Source organism: Dasypus novemcinctus, chromosome 22 (genome assembly GCF_030445035.2).
Source record: "Dasypus novemcinctus isolate mDasNov1 chromosome 22, mDasNov1.1.hap2, whole genome shotgun sequence".
NCBI lineage: Eukaryota > Metazoa > Chordata > Mammalia > Cingulata > Dasypodidae > Dasypus > Dasypus novemcinctus.
Window position 1 is genome coordinate 61,978,600 of NC_080694.1, and position 21,225 is coordinate 61,999,824.

Below are 21,225 nucleotides of genomic sequence, written 5' to 3' on the forward strand. Positions count from 1 at the left end.
GCTGCCGGCGGGGGGAGCGGGGACGGGCTCCTCCCGCGCGCGCCAACGGAAGGCCGGCCGCCAACCAGGCCGCCAACCAGGCCGCGGGGCGGGTCCCGGGCAAATTCAAACTGCCCGCGCGACCTCCGCAGCAGGACGCGCGCCCAGCTCCGTCCCCAGGGCATGGGATTCGTTTAGAACTATTTTCCATCCCGCCGGCTAACCGCTTGGGGGCACGCCACTGAATAGCAGATTAAACCCAAGGAATTACTTCCTCTACCAGTTCCAGGGTCCTGCCAGGGTCAGTAAAAAAAGGACTGTTTTGGTGAAAAGTGCATGGTAATTCAGGTCGGGGCATCCTTACTATAGCAACAACTATATTGTTGCTCTAGTAAGCAACACTAAAATTTAGGCATAAGCTTTTATTTGCTAAAAGTTGTGAATTTCTAATAGTCACGCAGTGTGCAGAATTCCCGTACAACACCCCTCCACCGATACATTACACAGTTGTGAGCGTTCGTTTTGCAGATTAACGCATGACTTTGAAAAAGTCGAGTTACAACCGCTTACCGAATGACTGGAAACTGAAAGTAAGACACCGGAAGACAGAGCACCAGCTCTCTTTTGAGGATATGGGTGGCTCTTAAAAGAGCCGTTAGGATCGAGTTTTCAGCCAAAGCCGCTCACTTGGCGCTGGTGTACTTGGTGACGGCCTTGGTGCCCTCGGACACGGCGTGCTTGGCCAGCTCCCCGGGCAGCAGCAGGCGCACGGCCGTCTGGATCTCCCGCGACGTGATGGTCGAGCGCTTGTTGTAATGCGCCAGGCGCGACGCCTCGCCCGCGATGCGCTCGAAGATGTCGTTGACGAACGAGTTCATGATGCCCATGGCCTTGGACGAGATGCCGGTGTCGGGGTGCACCTGCTTGAGCACCTTGTACACGTAGATGGAGTAGCTCTCCTTGCGGCTGCGCTTGCGCTTCTTGCCGTCCTTCTTCTGCGCCTTGGTCACCGCCTTCTTGGAGCCCTTCTTCGGGGCGGGCGCCGACTTCGCTGGCTCCGGCATGGCTGAGGAACGCTGACGAAAACAGCAAGCGAATTGTAAGCTTTGGCCCAGGTGTCGCCCTTATATAGAAACGCTTATGCAAATGAAGTGCAGTTAACACCCTATCTGATTGGTTGCTATTGAGATAAACGTCAGTCGCTAGTTTGGCCCAATCAGAACAAAGTAGTTCCAATGTCGCATTTCCATTGGTTAAGGTGAAGCTACAATTTCAACCAATAACACATGATCTTTTTCGCGCCCAATAGTGGCTATAAGAAGTGCCGCCTGCGAGCTCTGCCACTGACAGTTTTGCAGTGCGTTTCTTCTCATCATGTCTGGACGCGGCAAGCAGGGCGGCAAGGCGCGCGCCAAGGCCAAGACGCGTTCGTCGCGGGCCGGCCTGCAGTTCCCCGTGGGCCGCGTGCACCGCCTGCTCCGCAAGGGCAACTACGCCGAGCGGGTCGGCGCCGGCGCCCCGGTCTACCTGGCCGCCGTGCTCGAGTACCTGACGGCCGAGATCCTCGAGCTGGCGGGCAACGCGGCCCGCGACAACAAGAAGACGCGCATCATCCCGCGCCACCTGCAGCTGGCCATCCGCAACGACGAGGAGCTCAACAAGCTGCTGGGCAAGGTCACCATCGCGCAGGGCGGCGTGCTGCCCAACATCCAGGCCGTGCTGCTGCCCAAGAAGACCGAGAGCCACCACAAGGCCAAGGGCAAATAGAAGTCTTGCGTTTGGGTTAGTTTACAGTAACTCGAGTAAAATCGAGTCCAAATCAAAGGCTCTTTTCAGAGCCACCCATATCTTCTGGAAAAGAACTTAAAACACTTTCCTTTCGTGGGGTGGTGAAAAGGCTGATTTCTGGTTTCCCCTCCTATCCCTGTTTTAGGGTAAAGCTTGTAATTCAGAGAAGTTATACCAGGGTTAACATGTTTGGAGTAATAGAGGGCGATTATAAACCCTGATTCTTTTTGCCTTTTTGTTCCAAGTACTGGCTGTAGCTTAAACGCACCGCAGACCTTTCCAAGCAAAAGCATTATTAAAACAATACTCGAAGGTATTTATAAGATGTTTGTTGATGCATATTATGAACATAGCGACACTACAGTAGAAGTTATGACCTTAGGAAATAAGCACATATAACACAGGGTTCCATACATCACCCCAACACCAACACTGCATTGTGAAACATTTAAAAACTACAAGAGCACCAAAACTATAGTGCATATCTCGTATTTTCCCCCATACCCACCCTATTTTTAAGAATATGTTTATTAAAGAGGTTGTGAATTTACAAAACAGGCACATGTGTTCCCACACAGCACTTCAACACATCACACCATGGTGGAATATTTGTTACAGATTATGAGATAATATCAGCCTATTAACACCAATCATGGACCATAGTTATATTTGGCACACATTTTCCTATATCCCCATCCCCCATTATCAACACAGTACATCTTTGGCATTGATGCAAGAATATTATAGTATTGCTTACCACAGTCCACAGGTCACACCAATTGTATTTTTCCCATGCTTCTCCACATCATCACTACCCTGCAATTATGACGTGCATCTGCTTTAGCTCACAGGGCCCTCTTGTATCTGTACCATCAACCACAATTCTCATCCATCTCTGGGTTTATTGTGTTATTCAGTCCCTAGATTATTCTCTAGCTTTCTTTCAACTGATATTTACAAGGGTCCGTCAACCAATTAATGGATAAATAAAATGTAGTATATACATACAATGGAATACTATGCTGCAGTTAGAAGAAATGAAATTAGGACACATGATAACATGGATGAATCTTGAAGATATGCTAAATGAAGTAAGCCAGACACAAAATATATTGCATGGTCTCATTAATATGAACAAAATAGGAAGAATAAACACATGGACTTTAAGATTTTTTTTTCTTCACTTAAAGTCTCATGTTTGGGGAAAGGGAGAAGGGGGTGGGGTAGATGGGAATGCTCTATACTTTCAATTAACTTTTTTTTTAATAGATTTATTTATTTCTCCCCCCCACCCCCTCGCCCTGGTTGTCTGTTCTCTGTGTCTATTTGCTGTGTCTTTTTCTTTGCCCGCTTCTGTTGTCAGCTGCACGGGAATCTGTTTCTTTTTGTTGCGTCATCTTGCTGTGTCAGCTCTCTGTGTGTGCGGCACCATTCCTGGGCAGGCTGCACTTTCTTTCGTGCTGGGCGGCTCTCCTTACGGGGCACACTCCTTGCGCGTGGGGCTCCCCTACGCGGGGACATCCCTGTGTGGCAGGGCACTCCTTGCGCTCGTCAGCACTGCCCATGGGCCAGCTCCACACAGGTCAAGGAAGCCTGGGGTTTGAACCGCAGACCTCCCATGTGGTAGACGGATGCCCTATCCACTGGGCCAAGTCAGCTTTCCTCCATTAACTTTTCTGTAATAAAAATAGTTTATTATATGGGGAAAATATCTGATGTTCTAATACTGAACTTGAGCTTTTTCCCCTTATATTTGTAGACATTTGAATTTCCATTACAGGCAGTTTGAACATCTATTCATTTCTAGATAGGATCGATGAGAACATTTTATTATATATATTTTATATAATAGCCAGCAGGGACATAAAGAAAAACACATGCGTGTGGTAGGGGTATTGGGGAGAGAAAAGGGAAAGATGAGGGAGAAGAAGACTCAGGACTGTTAGCAGCCCTTCCTTTAGCCTGATCACTTCTCTGGTCAGGGCTACATACTCAGCTTGCTTATCTTCTCCAGGGTCAGTTTATTTCTGAGGGCCTAAATTTACTCCACCAAAATAAGTTATTATATTTCCTGATCAATTTACCTGTGGGCTCCATCCTAAATCAGAGGGAAAATGATTTTTTCTCTTATGTAGAATGACACCCAAGGGCAAAATGGAGAAGAAACTCACCGCCCTACAACAGCTTTCAGAAATCATATGCAAAATAAATGCCAAAAGCCTTTATTGTCACTTTGCTCCTGTAGTGCAATCACCAATCTGCTAGACTTTTCACCTGGTAATGAATTAAAACACAAAAACTCAGCAAAAATTTGGTCAGATCTGCCTTAGAAATTTATTTCAAGTAGAGATTTGGTATAATGCACAAAGACATATGTTTAAGGAGACTGCAACATTGTTTTAATACTGAATTTCACACCATGTGCCAATGCACTAACAAAAAATAGAGGCTGCTAATTGTATTTGTAACATGCCATCATTTCAAGACACCTGCATTTAAGAGATGCTAAAAATGTGGACTAATGTGCATTTTAGACTCAAGGAAATATGGTAGAATCAATTTGGAAACAAATTTATTTCATTCAAGATAGAATTCTTAAGCAAATTACAGAACTCCCAACAAAATTGTATAAAATTACCTATTTAAGATGAATCATTCATTCCTTCAACAGTTGTACTAAGATACCAAACTAAGAACAGGGCCTATAAAATTAACAAGACTATTCCCTGGGCCTCATGTCCATTACATTTCTGTGAGAAACAAAATAAAGTTAAAATTAAAAAAGACTGAATTTTAGGTAGGAGCCCGTGCTTTAAGGACAACTAAATCAGGGCCAAGGTCTATAGAGAGACAGGGAGAAGTGCGAGTGTTCTCTTTTGGGTGACTCTGGAAGAACTCTGAGGAGACAGTACTTGAGCAGAGACATGATTAAAACCAGGAAAGAAATTATGTTGCTCTTTTGGGGAAAGTATTATAAGCAAAATACCCGAGGCAGTGGCCCACTTGGCCTATTAAAGGGAGATCGGAAAGTTTAAGGAAGTTTAAGATCAAGAATTTTTTAAGAAAGCAAGAGGAATTTGGGGTTTGTTTAAAAAGTGAGTTACATTGATGATGGAGGAGATTGTTGTTATGGGGGGGGGAGTGGGGTGAGGGGGGTGGGGGTATATGGGGACCTCATATTTTTTTAATGTAATATTAAAAAAATAAAGACAAAAAAAAGAAAAAAATGAGTTCACAGAGGCAGGCAGAGGTCAGCTGAAGGATGGCTTTATGGGCCATAGTGACTCTAAATGTCCAGTTTAAGAGTTTTTAGCAGAGGAATGGCTTAATCTGATGTACATTTCTTCAAAAATTCACTAATTCACTATAAGGTTAATACAAGGTCTGGAAGTAAGTTCATATAAACCAGCAGGCTATTACAGCTATCCTTTTGAAAGATAATGATGGCTTGGCCTAAATCAGAGGCAATGGACAGTGGTTAGGTACAGGGTGTATTTTCCAAGTATAACTAATAAAATTTGCAACCATACTTGGTGTCTAGTGGAAATGAATGTGGGGTTGCACGGAAAACATGTATATTTAAACTGAATTTTTCTTGCTATATTGTCAGTTACCAAGCTGCAAAAAGGCCTGAATAGCATTGCAACATTTTTAAAAAATAGATTTACTATATATATATTTACATATGCAAAAACTCACGAAACCAGGTAAGGAGGGAAATTTCTGGTTGGTGGGAATTTTATTGATTTTTAAAGTAGAGGAATTTCTCTAAAATATACTCCAAACAAAACAGAACAAAAAGACAATAAAATGTATTCCAGGTAACTAACTGGTTGAATTAACCTATGCTATTGTTAGCGGATGGCTCTGGGTTCCGGAATTCTAGGTTCTTGGTTTATGTGGCATAAACGAATTTAAGGACATGCCATAGGGTAGGCAAGGGAGTAAAGAGTTTACTAAGAAACAAGAAAATGAGAAAAGCACAGGGTCAGAGACATGAGTAGCAGACTGCTACAGAATGAGGCCTGGGCTGGGCCCCAGGTCGGGGTGTTTTGAAGTCTTTCCTGCTTTCTTTACTGTTGGGGTAGGGACCCAGCTGTTTACTGTTCTGATTGGCTGCCCTCCCTGTCAATTCTCAGGGGCCAATGGTGAGGCCTTATGAGAGTATCCAGGGCTTTCCCTTGATCCCTAAGAGGGATTCTCACTACAAATTAGATTGTCATGGCTGGGATCTTGCAGGATCCCTGAGGAGGTTTCTGGGCTGAGTCTCAAGGCCATGTTGTTGGACGGCCATGTTGTCTGTCAGCCATGTTGTCTGCCCACCATATTGTCTGTCCTCTGTTAGAAGGAAAGCTGCACCTGGAAGAAAAGAAAAGCCCACCCAGTTGTGGAAGATAAAAGAATTTTATCAACAATCTTGCAAGCATAGGCACATAACCTGCACCAATCAGCAAGAAACACTGACATTTATACCCTAAACCTAACACACAGGTCCCTCCCCTGTTCCCCATTGATTGGGTACTTCAGGGGTTATAGCCTATCGAATTGTCTAACTAAATTCCCTGGTTCCCACTCTCCGTCGCCACTTGTGCTCTCCACACCCAGGCGGGCTGGGCAGGCTGGGTGCCACTTTCACTCCTGCTGCGCTTTTCAAATTTGGCACCATTTTCACTATTGGCCCTTCTTGCTTTGGCCCTGCCCTCACTTCTAACCATTGGCTTCCCCTCCTTTTGGTGCCACTTTTCAAATTCCTGGCGCACCAAAGCTGCTAGAACCCCTTTCCCTCCCTCCTGGAATGGCAATTCCAGCTTCCCCTTTGGGAAAACTAAACTTTACCCTTTCCCACAATTCCCCTCTCTTTCTTTTAGACTATTTCCATGTTCACAATTTAGTTTCCCAAATCTCAATTCTTCATCATAGAGATCTTCCTCTTTAAGGGGGTACAAGTTGTTTTGCTTGTACTGTATGGGCATCTGTTTGGTTAGGGCCTTTTCAATGAGATTTCGAGCTAAACCCTCAGCACATGGGATGATGCAACATCCAACTACTGTGAGTAGCCCAGCCATGATGATACCGGAGGTCAAGACAGACAGTACCACTTCTTCCCATTTTCCAAACCAGCTCTCTAACTATCCGTGAGTATACTGTCAATGCCAGAATTTTCTGGTGACTCTTCAGATAAAGCTGTTAAGCCTTGCAAGACCTTGGTAATAGTCCTGTCTGGAGCTGTATTATTGGGGATGAAGGCATAACAACTACCTCCAATCATAATACAGATGCCTCCTTTTTTTTGCTAGGATCATGCCTAGGGCTATCCTATTTTCCCATGCCAGTTGGCTGGGAGCATCCAACTGTTCTGCTATTCCCTTAACTGCATTCCTAGTGTAATTGATAAGTATTTGTTGATTATAATATATATAGTTAATCCAATCCACATTTTTGTTAACTGTGACCCTCCAGAACAGAATGACTCAAATCTGGCAGCTCTCTGATTTCTAGCTTTAAATTTGTTAGGGACTCCCTGGGGAACTCCTATACTATCTAGATAAATTTAGTCATCAAAGGAACCAAGAAAACCTTTTTTTTTTAAATTACATTAAAAAAATATGAGGTCCCATTTAACCCCACCGCCCCCACCCCCCACTCCCCCCACAGCAACACTCGCTCCCATCATCGTGACACATCCATTGCACCTGGTAAGTACATCTCTGAGCATCACTGTACCCCATAGTCAATGATCCACATCAGAGCCCACACTTTCCCACGTTCCATCCATTGGGCCCTGGGGGGATCTACAATGTCCCGTAATTGTCCGTGAAACACCACCCAGGACAACTCGACGTCCCAAAACCGGCTCCACATCTCATTTCTTCCTCCCATTCCCCAAACCCAGCAGCCACCATGGCTACCCTTCCCACACCCATTCCACATTTTCTCTGTGGACATTGGATTGGTTGTGTCCATTGCACATCTATGTCAAGTGGGGTCTTTTTATTCACTTTCCCTGGTTTTGTGTTTCTTCTTCTTTTTTTCAAATACTAGGGTAAATGGGATGGCCAATTGAACCAGAGCACAAGTTCCTCCCACTTCTCAGGTAACACTGGCTGGAGGATGCCCTTTCTACAGTACCACCAAAGATCTGCTCAGGGTATGGCCAAACCGGAGAAATTTCCAGTACTATCCTTACTCACGTTCCGTACTCATGTACACAACACCATGGCCCCAAGGTCCTGGAGCCCTTTTCCCCATCTAGAGAGACAGGCAGAGTGACTTCTTGGACCAAGGCAGGAAGCTGGTACAGTTTTGGTGTTTCTATTTTTGACAGGAGGGAAGAGAGAGGACATTGTACTACAATTTTCACCAGGAGTAGCACTCTGGAAGAGGAGTATCGGGCACTTAAACTCCCTTTCATGCTTTTCCATACCTAGTGGAAAGGGTACAAAATGAGCTGTGGGTCAGCCTGTTGCACAAGTGTAACAGTTGCTTTTGTTCAGACTCTGGACTATATATTTGACCCATTCTACCCAGGCATTATGTGTCTCCGTATCTTGTCTTTATTTCTATGATCTGCTTTAAATCCTCTGCCTTAAGTATTCTGACTGCTTTGGGATCATTCTGCACTGGGGAACTGGCCTTTGGTGGCTTTTCCCTTGATATCTTTGAAGGGTTAGCTGGAGGGGACATTGTTGACATCATATCCATGGGGGGAAGAACTTGAATACAGAACCTCCCCAGAGGATCTTTACCTGTAACGTCCACCCCCATTCCATATACTCTATCAACTATTTGGTCCTTGGTGCTGCTCTCCGTTTCTAATTTGCCTGCCTTCTTAATAGCTATTACTACTGGATTGCACCAAAGACTTTTGTAGTCTGGTGGGGTATTACCTTTATAAAAGGATATTTTTACCCTTTAATAGCCTCAAAGTTTATGAGACCCATCCCATATTCATGGTCCATTCCTTATACTGGGTAGTCCACCATACATCATCCCAGGAGGGGCAAGGGAGGGGTTCGGCTGTAACCATTCCCCACTGGCTCTGGCATAGGTATTTATTTCCCCCCCTCAGCCATCGCTGGTGCTCCAAATTCCCACACGCTATTACTTGGCAGGCATCAAACTGCACGGTCTGGGACTCCAGACCTTCAGCTATATTTGCTATCAATTTAACAGGGTTTTTCACGGCCTGTCTGAAACATTATAGTACAGTTATTCTCATTTTCAGAAATTTTATAACCTTCATCTGCTAGTCTCTTTAGGCACTAGACAAGGTGGATATAGATAATAGTCTTCCCTCTAAGTGGAGGGATATTTTCCCACAAAGTTCACTGATTTAGATTCTGAGCAGTCCCTCCCCTTTCTGACACGCCTTCCCATCTATTGCCTTCTCAGAGTGATCCTTAAGGGATCAAAAGTTGGAGTTATTTCTTAGGACTTGGAAGGTGCTGTTGGGTACTTATACTCGAGAATAGTGGGTCCAGTCTTTTTCTGCTGTCCGGACTGCAGTTTCAGTTGTCAACAAAACTTGATATGGTTCTTCCCAGGTAGGCTGAAGTTTGGACTCTTTCCATGCCTTGATTAGGACGCAGTTTCTGGGTTGGTGATGATGGACAGTGAATTCAAGAAGCGGGGTCTGGGTCAGCAAACCACGATGCCTGAGGGATGACAAAGTAGAGGACAAAGCCAGTATATAATTCTTAAGAGGTCCTTCAACTCTAAGGAAAGGAGGTCTCCAGTCCTCCTAGGAAAAGGCAAGCCAAAATGCATTTCATAAGGGGAGATTCCCAGCTCTTTCCTAGGGGCAATTCTAATCCTCAGTAAGCCAGGATAACCTTGTTTCTAAAACCAATTTAGAAAGATGCCTCTTTAAAGGTTGATTCAGTCTCTCTACTCTCCCTGAAGACAGCAGATACCAAGTGTATGGAAGTTCCATGTGACACCCAGGCTTTCCTAAGATTCTGGAGTACATGGGAGGTAAAGTGGTTACCATTGTCTGGGTCTGTATTTTCTACTAACCCATAACAGGGAATGATTTGTTTGAGGATAATTTTAGAAGTTCCTGATGCTGTAGCTGAGGACAGAGGATATGCCTCCACCCATCCTGTCAGATGATCTATAATAACCAGAACATACTTTAGCTGACCCATTGGGGGTATTTCAGTGTGATCAACCTTTATACTCTGGAATGGCCTGAGGCCCAGCTCCCATCCCCCTTGTTCTTACTTCCTTAAGACTTTCCTACTAACCTTTTGGCAAATTATACATCATTCACTTATTTTTTTAGCTACAGTATAAAGGCCCACACATCCAAAATACTTAAGAACTAGATCACACATGGCCTGTACCCCCAGTAACTCCCTTGGTATAAGACTGCAAATACCTCTCTCATCACTTGTTTATTCATCCAGGAGCCACCTCCCTTGATCATCCAGGGTCACTCCTAACTGCTCCAGCTCTTTCACCTCCTTTTCAGAGAATGTGGGGACCCCGAATTCTTCAGCAATGGAGCTTATCAGGATCATCAACTTCAAAGGGGAACTAAGGGAGGCTTCCCCAGCCTCTTCATCTGCTAACCTATTGCCCTTTGCTTCAAACATATGACCTTTCTGATGTCCGCTTACATGCACCACTGATATTTCCCTGGTTAAGAGCAGATTGACCAATGCTTGTTTTATTAATTTCCCATGGACTAGCCCTTTTCCTTTGCTGTTGATCGATCCCCTCTTTTCCCAAAATTTTCCAAGGGTGTGGGCTACCTAAAGGCATACTTTATGAGTCCGTGTAGAGTGTACCATCCTTTTCCTCTAATAATTTGAGGGCTTGTTTTAATGCATAGAATTCACAAGTTTGAGCTGACCAGTCATTGGGCAATCGGCCAGCTTCTTTCACCTCACAAGTTAGTACATTCACAATTGCATAGCCATTGTGCCTCCTTCCTTCTAGAACCCTGGAGGAACCATCTATAAATAATTCTTCCCCGAGGGCAGGGGAAGGTCCCCAAGGTCAGATTGGACTCAGGTCTGATACCCAATCAGGTCTAAACAATCATGCTCCAGAGCCTCCATTTGGTCAGATCCCTTCCAAAGGAAGGAGGCTGGGTTTAGGTTGCGGGCTGTTGTCAGTACCAAGTTATTTTTTCCATTAGAATAGCCTCATACTTCAGAATTCGGGAATCAGCCAACCACCTTCCCACTTTCTGAGACAGAATAGTTCTTACGTGATGAGGGGGGTTAATGACTAAGGCTCCCCCAAAATGACTAAGGCTTCTACAAGGAGAGCAGTTGCCGCCACAGCTTGAATGCATCTGGGCCATGCCCTGGAGACAGGATCCAAATTCTTGGAAAGGAAGGCTACAGGTTTCCTTTGACTTCCCCAGATTTGGGTCAGAGTCTCCAAGACTGTCCCTTTATCTACAGTAATGAACAGGTGGAAATGTTTCTCAAGGGAAGGGAGGACTAGAACAGGAGCCTGCACCAGTGCCCATCTGAGCCCCTCTAAAGCCTCGATCTCCCCCTGAGAGCTTACACCTTCATTCTTAAAGGGGTGCTGAAGGACGATGGTCACTCTTTTGTAACTGCTTCTTGCTGGTTAGGGGCAGTAGACCTTACCTAACAAGGTGTAAAACCCTCCTGCTATTCTGTCATGGTTGGAGGAAGATGACTATGGCACCCTGGGTGAAACTGGATGAAATCCCTGTACAGCTAACAAAATGGAAGAAGTAAACTTAATTAGAATTTTGAGGATATAGGGTTTCACTGAAAGGATACTGGACCACAAAAATAGAAAAGTTCAGGTGCCTAAAGGCTGCATCTTCTCAAAGTTGAAGGGCTTTAGCAGGTTTTCATCAGAAACTGGTTTCCAGGTCCTGGGTGAGGAAAGGTTACCCATAGACTATCTTGAAGGAGTTAAGCTTAAGTGGATCCCAGCCACCTCATTTACTATTTCATTCCTGGTAGGAAAATGCTTAGCCCTGGCAGGATGGCATGTGGGTTTGCCAGTCCTCCCCAGGATATGAGTGGGACAGGTTTTAGAATAAAGGCTAGGAAGGAGACTTGGATTAAGCATGTTCATTAACTACTTAGAAAATGAAGTTTACCAGGACCTTTTAACATGTTCAGTATCCCTCTGCATGTGATCTAGAAAAAATATCACCATAATTATCAAGCATATAACTAGAATAGGAGAGATATAGCAACAGTACTTAATATCAAGCAATGCACTAATGAATGCATAAGTTTCTTTTTGAGTTACAATTAATAGATCCAAGGTCCACATTTGCAACACCATATAAGTTGTCTCTACATGGGAGCAGGCCATAATGCCAATTGTGTTTAAGTTCTACTCACAGGGAGGTGGGTTTGGCTCAATGGATGGAGCATCCACCTGCCACATGGGAGGTCCAGGGTTCAAACCCAGGCCCTCCTGACTTGTGTGATGAGCTGGCCCGGCACAGTGCTGATGCACGCAAGGAGTTGCCATGCCATGCAGGGGTGTCCCCCACGTAGGGGAGCCCCACTTGCAAGGAGTGTGCCCCTTAAGGAGAGTCTGCCCAGGGTGGCTCTACACACATGGAAAGCTGATGCAACAAGACGATTATAAAAAAAAAAAAAAAAGAGACTCAGATTCTCAGTGCCGCTGACAAGAATACAAGCGGACACAGAAAAACACACAGTGAATGGACACAAAGAACAGACAACTAGCAGGGGAGGGACAAGGAAGGGGAGAGAAAAAATAAATAATAAATCTTTTAAAAAAAAGTTCTGCTCACAGTACTCTGTTGACCTTGCTCCACTTGATATGTCCTTCACACAGCCAGCATGCTACAGTGCTGTTGACCCTAGAGAGAAGCTAGAATGGTAGGCTCCAGTATTCCACCAGCCTGGTACATAGCGTCCTTCATCATTATGGAGATTTTTACTTCTACACCTTCACCATGATGACATTAATTAACAAGTATTTTACTTCAGCAGTACAGATGCTCAAGGGAATCAAGAATATCTTCCTTTACCACCACTTTAATATGCAGATTGAGGTGGCCTCTGACAGTTTTTCCTGTTATGAAGCTACTTTTTGTTATTAAAATCAATTCAGTTTCTGTTTAATAATAACTTACTGGCATTAGCCATTCAAACGTTTCAGTTTAAACATTGCTTCTACAAACTCCTTATAACTATCCATAACCACATAGACAATAGTTGCTTCATCTCAAGACAAATTCTGCCTTCACAAGACACATTCTCTTACTTAATGCTACCTTCTACAATACTTTCTAAAACTTGCCATATGCATTCAAGTTTTGTCCTACATACTTCCATCCTGATTTCATGAAAACCATCTATCTTATCTTAGGAAAAAACACATTCTTTTAAACAAATTTATCAAATTTTAGTCAGCACTCACACAAACCTTTTATGCCTTTCTCTATCTACTTAAGTCTCATATCCCTTTCTGTTCTGTGAAAAAAAGAATAAACTATTCATCTCAATTTTGATTTCCATAACTTATTAATATAAGTTATTTTTTATTTTGATTCTTAGCTATTTGAATAGACCTCTATTGAGAATTTTCATTGTCAATTTAATATTACCACCCAGAGGTATTGAAACATACACTGAACAAACAGAACACCAAAAGAATTATTAAAGCAAGGTTGGCACAGAGTCAATTCTCATCTGCCCCATAGTTTGGCCAGAATACATTGGCAGTCATTTCCTTTCCCTTGGTCTGATCATTATTGGTCCAGTTTTTCAACATCCTCCCTAATGGACTATCTGGAGGAATGTCCCCGGGGGGGATCTTACAGATACCCGCTTCCCGGTTGGCCGACTACTTCTAGTCCCCACTCTGAGTCTTGTATGGCTTCTTTCAAGCCCAGACTCATCAGAATTTCCCCACCACCAAGGCAATACTTAGCAGTCGCCTTTCTTACCTTGACCCGTGCACAGGGTTACCTGGTCAGCGAGAGGCAGGTTTTCCCTTCCCCTTTTCTCCTCTACAATCGGCAGATCTAAGTGTCTGGTCTTGGGTCCTCCCAACTGTCAGAGGTGGGCCCCCAATGGCCTAGTCCAAGACCACTCAATCAGTGAGGCGTGCCTTTCCTTCGTCCACTCGGGGGGTCCCCTCCGAAACTTGGGCCCAGGATGAGCCCCCAAGATTGTTAGAAAGAAAGCTGCCCCTGTAAGAAAATAAAAGCTCACCCGATTGTGGAGGAGAAAAGAATTTTATTAAGGATCTTGCAAGAAAATGTGCATGACCTGGATAAAATGGCCTGGCACACCAAACAGCAAGAAACACTGACATTTATATCCTAAACCTAACACTCAGGTCCCTCTCCTCTTCCACATTGATTGGGTACTTCAGGGGTTACAGTGTACCCAAATGGTTTAACTAAGTTCCCCAGTTCCTGCTCTCAGTCGCCACCTGTGCTCTCTACACCCAGACCGGCTAGGCACCACTTTTACTCCGGGCGAGTTTTCATTATTGGCCCGCCCCCACTTCTCACCATTGGCGCCCCCTCCTTTTAGCACCACTTTTCAAATTCCTGGTGGGCCGAAGCTGCTAGACCCCCTTTCCCTCCCTCCTGGAATGGCACAGCTGGTTCGGGCTTCCCCTTTGTGAAAACTGAACTTAATCCTTTCCTTAACCACCATGTTGTCCCTTGGAACTCAGCTGCGACCCAAATCTTCCCTCTCACCCTACACAATACTAATCTGCCTCTATATCTACTACCTCTATTAAATACCCTGAATTCTGCTCTCACTAGCTGAGTCAGCTTTGTTTTGTTTTTCCAATCTCATTGACAATTTTCTACTATTGAAACCCAAGTCTGAAAAATTAATATTTTAATGAAAAATACATTTATTAGTTTGCTGGAATTTAAGTGCAATAAAGTGTTGTAATGCAACATTACTAAAATAACTCACTGAAATAAAAGATAGCAAAAACACATTGAATAACAAGGAGTTATATGATAATGCTGAAATTATTAAAATTTCTAAAAACTTAAAAATAGCACTTTTTTAAAAAAGCCACGTACGTCTACTCAAAAACGTTAGAAATCCACATTCCTTCTCTTAATAAAGATGTTTGTAGAGGGGAGCAGATGTGGCTCAGAAGCAGGCTAGTAAACTAGGGAATCAATAGATGGATCTGGAACCTGGCAACAAGTCCACGTGGACATCAGCAACCCCAAGATGGCTGCTGGCCCTCCCCCAAGATTCTGCCACTCAGAAGATGACTTCCTCCTGAAGTCAGGAGAAGCCCCAGATATTCCCCAAGGACTTTATCATTGGGCCCTCCTGGGAGATTGTTAGGAAAAAATAAGCAATTAAAACAGAACACAGCTGGAAGTCCTCCCCTACCATTAGCAAAGGGGTGGAATAATTAACTCAAAAACCAGCACCAGGTCTGAGTTCTCTCTCTTGCCTCTGGACCGGGACTCCAGCTGCCTTCTCCCCCACTTGGATTACCACATAAGTAAAACCTCAGCATTTATAACCTGTAATGGGAAATTGTAGCCTATAAATCAGTCCTCTTTATCACTTTTCAGCCCCTTCCTCTCTACCTGGGACCCCTGATCTGTTATTTTCTCCCATTTCTTTTCCCTCCCTACCTGAAAAAATTAATGGGTTAACTCACCCAATGTGCTCTTGAAATCCATTTCTCCAGCATGGTCAAAGAACCTAAACAAAATCCAGTAACAGCTCAAGCAGTTGAATGTCTGCTTTCCATGTGGGAGGTCCATGGCTCAATCCCTGGCCCTCTTACCTGGGGGGGGGGGGGGGGGGAGATATTCTTAGAGATGTAAAACTCTACTTTCTTTTCCGTCATTTGAATTTTCTTTTTCATTAAAGAAAACCAATTGCTTTTGTAACAAATGCAACATATTTTTAAATTTTAGGTACTAGGGCAGGGGATTGAACCCCTGATCTCCTGTGTGGGAAGCTGGAGCTCAACCACTGAGCCACATCAGCTCCCTTGTTTGTGTTTTCATTTATTTTGTTTTTAGAAGGTACCATGACCTCAAAGTTATTTCTAACTTTTAAAATTATATATTTATATACATATATTTAAAACTTTACTGAAATACATTTAAAGACCTGGTTTGATGGAGTGATACAATATTTTTCAGGATAGAAGCCACAATATTTCAAAGATATCAATAAATCTTTGAAACTTATATTAATTATCTTTACCCTAATAAATGTTTAGATTTAACATTTTGTGGCAAAAACTTAAAGGTACTTATTTTCTTGGAACTGAATGAAATGATTTATAATTTCATGTAGAAGAGTAAGCGGTGATCAGAGTAGGAAATTTCTGCAAAAATAATAGTGGGAACTAACCGGCAAATAAAAACTATTTTTCAGTTACAAATAATGTAGTTTAGCTCTACACATAGATTGAGCTTCAGAACAATAAAACCAAGAAATAATTTTAAGTAAAATATTCAGTACATGCAAAATTTAATTTCTCAAATCAGTAGGGAAAACATTTAATATACTGTGCTGATTTAGCAGCTGGTTAATGCTTTAAAACTTAATTCTCTATACACCAAGTAAATCTGGATTACTATAGAATTAGGCTTTTAAAATTTCTACCCATCATTTGCATAACAGAAACTGTTGTTACAAATGAAAATTGGTTACACCTTTCGTGGAAGAGAACTTAGCAGTACACCTGAAAGGTCTTAAAACCGTGCTTTGTATTAGCCCATCTCATTCTATTTCTAGGAAGTTACCTTAAGGAGTGCATTACAAAGTGGCACATAGTCTATTCAGAGAAGGAAAATATTTGTACACATATAAGCAGCTATAGTAAATAAATCACTTGTTTTAGTATTTTTTGTTTTGCTGCTTTATCTATCTTCCACGGTAGTTTTATGTACGGGGGGAACACAATAAATGAGAAAAGACAGAAAAATAGCCAAGGCTTTGAGGATAAAAATTGAAGGAACAAAGGGGAGTAGCGTACCAGGCTTCTTTCCCTTTTAGATTCCCTCCCCCAAACCAGCGCGACTTCCCGCCAGTTATTTCGGTTTCCACTCTGGTCCGCACAGGGGTGCCTATAAAAGCAAGTTGCTGTCCCCAGCAAGTACTTACTTCCTCCTCTGCTTGTTGGAGATGTCTGGTCGCGGCAAGGGCGGGAAGGGCCTGGGCAAGGGCGGCGCCAAGCGCCACCGCAAGGTGCTGCGCGACAACATCCAGGGCATCACCAAGCCCGCCATCCGCCGCCTGGCCCGGCGCGGCGGCGTCAAGCGCATCTCCGGCCTCATCTACGAGGAGACCCGCGGGGTGCTCAAGGTCTTCCTGGAGAACGTCATCCGCGACGCCGTCACCTACACCGAGCACGCCAAGCGCAAGACGGTCACGGCCATGGACGTGGTCTACGCGCTCAAGCGCCAGGGGCGCACGCTCTACGGCTTCGGCGGCTGAGCGGGCAGCGTTTTGGAATCCCCTACTAAAAAAGGCCCTTCTAAGGGCCGCCAATCTTTTCATCAGAGGAGCTTAGTTGCGCACGTTGGCTACTGATTTTTACGTAAAGGTTTGTACCTGCTTTATTAGTATGAATTTAGAGGCATGTAGAATAGTAATCCACCGCTGGCGAAAGATTTTGTAATCCCTTACTACCTCCAAATACACTATTAAGCTTGAAACTCAGTGCCTGAGTTGTTTCTTAGCAAACAAGCCACTACCTATAGACTGCAATGCATTGGCCCTCTCCACCCGTTTCCTAGGAATTTACCTGCCAGGCTCGCTTTTAGAGCCTCCAGTCACAAAACTGCCCGATCTGAATAGGCACTATCCTCTTAAGATTTCGTTGCGGCCTTGTTAGCTTCCTTGCCTTTGTCTTCATCTGCTGTGGAATGGAGCAGCAGGGACCCGGTAAAAAGGACTACTCAGCCTAATCGGTCCCTCCCACCCCCCTTCTACACCATTTGACCACATCGAATCCCCTTAGAAGGATATGAGACGAGGCAAAAAGTCCACACTTGGTGAGGTTAGAGTGAGCAAGGTGACTAATAGAAGAATGCCGATTGTGGAGAGGGAAAAGGATACATGATACAATCTGGCTGTTAGAATTCAAACTCAAGCATTTCTGAGGCATTCACGTACCATGCAACCTACCCAAAGCTAAGGGATCCAGTATTCGGTTAACACAAAATCACTTTCCCTGCACATTCGTCTCTAGTAGCCCTCTTATTTGATAAGACACAGAACGCACATTAAGAATCCCACCCTATCCAAAGATAGGTTACAAGCCCATTACGTACTGGGATAGAATCCTGGAAAACTCCCTTAAGACATCACCTAGTTTAAGGCTAGGTAAGACATAAGCGTTCGAGCTCTAATATTGAGAGCCTTAAGTGGCTCTTAAAAGAGCCTTTTAAGTTCAGGTTAAAAGCCTTTACTTGTCAATCACTTGGCGCTGGTGTACTTGGTGACAGCCTTGGTGCCCTCGGACACGGCGTGCTTGGCCAGCTCCCCGGGCAGCAGCAGGCGCACGGCCGTCTGGATCTCCCGCGACGTGATGGTCGAGCGCTTGTTGTAATGCGCCAGACGCGACGCCTCGCCCGCGATGCGCTCGAAGATGTCGTTGACGAAGGAGTTCATGATGCCCATGGCCTTGGACGAGATGCCGGTGTCGGGGTGCACCTGCTTGAGCACCTTGTAGACGTAGACGGAGTAGCTCTCCTTGCGGCTGCGCTTGCGCTTCTTGCCGTCCTTCTTCTGCGCCTTGGTCACCGCCTTCTTGGAGCCCTTCTTCGGGGCGGGAGCGGACTTGGCCGGCTCAGGCATCCTGAAAACCGAAGTCAAGAGACTAGAAAAGCCGTTCCAGGAGGCCTTGGGGTCTGCTTTATATAGAACCTCTTATGCAAATGAAGCCGAGTCGAAGCCCTATTGTGATTGGTTGTAATTGAGAACCATGGCAGTCGCTCGGTTGGCCCAATCAGAATGAAGTAGTTCCAGTGCTGCATTTCCATTGGTTAAGGTGAAGCTACAACTTCAACCAATGACACGTGTTCTTTTTCGCGCCCAATAGTGGCTATAAGAAGCGCCGCCTCCACGCTCAGCCACTGACAATTCTGCAGTTCTTTCTGTCTGGTCATGTCCGGACGCGGCAAGCAGGGCGGCAAGGCGCGCGCCAAGGCCAAGACGCGCTCGTCGCGGGCCGGCCTGCAGTTCCCCGTGGGCCGCGTGCACCGCCTGCTGCGCAAGGGCAACTACGCCGAGCGGGTCGGCGCCGGCGCCCCGGTCTACCTGGCCGCCGTGCTCGAGTACCTCACGGCCGAGATCCTCGAGCTGGCGGGCAACGCGGCCCGCGACAACAAGAAGACGCGCATCATCCCGCGCCACCTGCAGCTGGCCATCCGCAACGACGAGGAGCTCAACAAGCTGCTGGGCAAGGTCACCATCGCGCAGGGCGGCGTGCTGCCCAACATCCAGGCCGTGCTGCTGCCCAAGAAGACCGAGAGCCACCACAAGACTAAGTAGAGAGCCAGGTCGCAAACTCCGGAAAACAAAGGCTCTTTTCAGAGCCACCTACATTTTCCTAGGGGAAAGCTGTTACACATACCATCTGCATTTTTATTTGCTCACGTTACAAAGTATTTGCTCTTCGATAGGTAGAGCAACTTTACTACGTAGAAAGCGAAACGGTAATTTTCTCCAGATGGTGACTACACCTCCTGGTCATTTAACATTTCCTTTAGGAATTCTGGTTTTAGGTGTGACAGGTGAAAACAGGGGTTGACTCGAAGCTTTGCAGCAGTGGAGATGGTAAGGAGGACTTGAAAGGGTCCTTTCCACCGAGGCTCAAATCCATCCTTCCAAGGATACCATTTCCAATACACCTAATCTGATTGCACAGGCGGTGGAGAATTGCGGGTATCCGTAGAGAGAGCCTCGGAAACAGTTTGGAGGAGCTCAGAAAGTTTGAGAGTTCTGGGCGGTAGGTAACCAGTGAGGAGTTGAACTTGGGCAGTCTGTGACCTGGGAAATAAGGCCGTGAGGCTGCCAGTAACTACCTTGTATGAGGAAAGTTGGTGAAGGCCGAAAGAGTACTAGGGGAAGAATTTTAACCTGGGTGTGTGTGTGTGTGTGTATGTGTGTGAAACTTCAGCAAGCTTCCCCAGGTGTGCCTTGATTAGACCACCGGTGCCTTCAACTAGCCCAGGTGATTGGGGGTGATAGGCCCAGGGCAGGTGCTGCAGGATAGGTGAAGTTGACAGTTTAGAAAGGGGTTGCCCTGTAAAGCCACAGTCACTATGGATTTTTAACAAAGTCTCCACAGGATGAGGCACAAAAATTGTGAGGCGAATCCATGGTGACTTCAGAGACCGCCTGAGCCGAAGGCACAGGGCAGTGAGCACGTAGGCAGGAAGGCAGCCCCCAGTTACCTAACCCGAGGTCTGGCTGTAGCCCACGGGACGGTGTTATCAGCACGTCTCTGGTTAGTACCCACATGCTTTCCCTCCTTTCCTAAAAATTGTATTTATTTTTATGCTGCTGCAGTTTGGGGAGGAAAGAGCCGGAAGGGCTGGGGAGGAAATGCTGCGGCCACCCTGTCCCACGGCGGTCCACCCTGACCCCCGGCGCGTCCATCTCTCCAACCCCCGCTCCGCACCCGGCGCCGCGCGTGGCCCGGGGCTGACGAACGGCGCTGCCGTGACCCGGGCCGCAGCTGCAGCAGAAACAGCCCGAGCAGCTGCAGGAGTTCCCGGGCTCTGGGGCTGCACCCAGAGGGCGCCTCTGCTCTGGAAGAAGAGGGAGGCTGTGCCCGCGGAGCCGGGGCGCCCGAGGCCGGCCGGGGCCTGCACGTGCCACAGGCCGCGGGGTCGTGCGCTGCTGCCGCAGGGGCGGCGCCCCAGGGAGGAAGCCAGGGGCCCCGGGAATGGAGAGAGCCTCAGGCGCAGGCGCCCCGGGGAGGTGAGGAACGGAACGACGGAGCTTTCTCCCACAGGCCCTCGGCACGTGCTTAGGGTGGGCGAGACCCCGCTCACAGCACCCCCAAGGGAACCCTCCCTGGGCAGCCAAAGCCCCTTGTCTCACCACCCCCCGCTCCTCTCTGCCTCTCTTCTTCATCGCCTTCAGCGCTGGCTGACTTTACACCGGGGCCAAGGCGACACGCAGGTACTTAAACAATTCTAGGGGGCTATGAGGTTATACACAGAGAGCGAAGCACCTCAGGATTTATAAATAACGATTCAAGATCAAAACCCAGGGATGAATGTGACCGCGGCAGGAGCTGCCGATCCAGGCCCTAGTTTCCTTAGATCCAGGCCCTAGTTTCCTTAAATAAAGCCGTTTCTAGATTATTAACTATAGCCTATAGGAGAGATTTGTTTATTTTACTTTTACATTTTTATTAAGATTATGTTAATAGGTATTTTATTTTAGCAGTACAGAAAAAAACTATTTTCTTAATTATTTCATGAAAACTTAAAATTTTCAATAC

At 45.8% G+C, this 21,225-nt stretch overlaps 5 protein-coding genes across 5 annotated transcripts; 3 read left to right on the forward strand and 2 right to left on the reverse strand.

Annotated features, from left to right (window-relative positions):
* Positions 1-612: 612 nt before the first annotated feature.
* LOC101427233 (histone H2B type 1-J) lies at positions 613-1,062 on the reverse strand. Its single transcript, XM_004470257.4, has one exon. The coding sequence runs from the start codon at positions 1,041-1,043 to the stop codon at positions 663-665; it is 381 nt and encodes a 126-aa protein (XP_004470314.1). The 5' UTR covers positions 1,044-1,062; the 3' UTR covers positions 613-662.
* Positions 1,063-1,342: 280 nt separating this feature from the next.
* On the forward strand, positions 1,343-2,079 carry LOC101427678 (histone H2A type 1). The gene has a single exon (XM_004470258.4). The coding sequence runs from the start codon at positions 1,354-1,356 to the stop codon at positions 1,744-1,746; it is 393 nt and encodes a 130-aa protein (XP_004470315.1). The 5' UTR covers positions 1,343-1,353; the 3' UTR covers positions 1,747-2,079.
* Positions 2,080-16,880: 14,801 nt separating this feature from the next.
* H4C9 (H4 clustered histone 9) lies at positions 16,881-17,255 on the forward strand. The gene has a single exon (XM_004477715.2). The coding sequence runs from the start codon at positions 16,890-16,892 to the stop codon at positions 17,199-17,201; it is 312 nt and encodes a 103-aa protein (XP_004477772.1). The 5' UTR covers positions 16,881-16,889; the 3' UTR covers positions 17,202-17,255.
* Positions 17,256-18,163: 908 nt separating this feature from the next.
* Positions 18,164-18,584, reverse strand: H2BC12 (H2B clustered histone 12). The gene has a single exon (XM_004477716.2). It carries the CDS (start codon positions 18,564-18,566, stop codon positions 18,186-18,188), a length of 381 nt encoding a protein of 126 aa, XP_004477773.1. The 5' UTR covers positions 18,567-18,584; the 3' UTR covers positions 18,164-18,185.
* A 285-nt stretch (positions 18,585-18,869) lies between these two features.
* Positions 18,870-19,281, forward strand: LOC101445337 (histone H2A type 1-J). Its single transcript, XM_004477717.4, has one exon. The coding sequence runs from the start codon at positions 18,876-18,878 to the stop codon at positions 19,260-19,262; it is 387 nt and encodes a 128-aa protein (XP_004477774.1). The 5' UTR covers positions 18,870-18,875; the 3' UTR covers positions 19,263-19,281.
* The last annotated feature ends 1,944 nt before the right edge of the window (positions 19,282-21,225 follow it).

What these genes read in the sequence shown, in the direction of transcription:
- H2BC12 (XM_004477716.2), bottom strand. Translation starts at nt 18,566, where the DNA reads ATGCCTGAGCCGGCCAAGTCCGCTCCCGCCCCGAAGAAGGGCTCCAAG.
- H4C9 (XM_004477715.2), top strand. Translation starts at nt 16,890, where the DNA reads ATGTCTGGTCGCGGCAAGGGCGGGAAGGGCCTGGGCAAGGGCGGCGCC.
- LOC101427678 (XM_004470258.4), top strand. Translation starts at nt 1,354, where the DNA reads ATGTCTGGACGCGGCAAGCAGGGCGGCAAGGCGCGCGCCAAGGCCAAG.
- LOC101427233 (XM_004470257.4), bottom strand. Translation starts at nt 1,043, where the DNA reads ATGCCGGAGCCAGCGAAGTCGGCGCCCGCCCCGAAGAAGGGCTCCAAG.
- LOC101445337 (XM_004477717.4), top strand. Translation starts at nt 18,876, where the DNA reads ATGTCCGGACGCGGCAAGCAGGGCGGCAAGGCGCGCGCCAAGGCCAAG.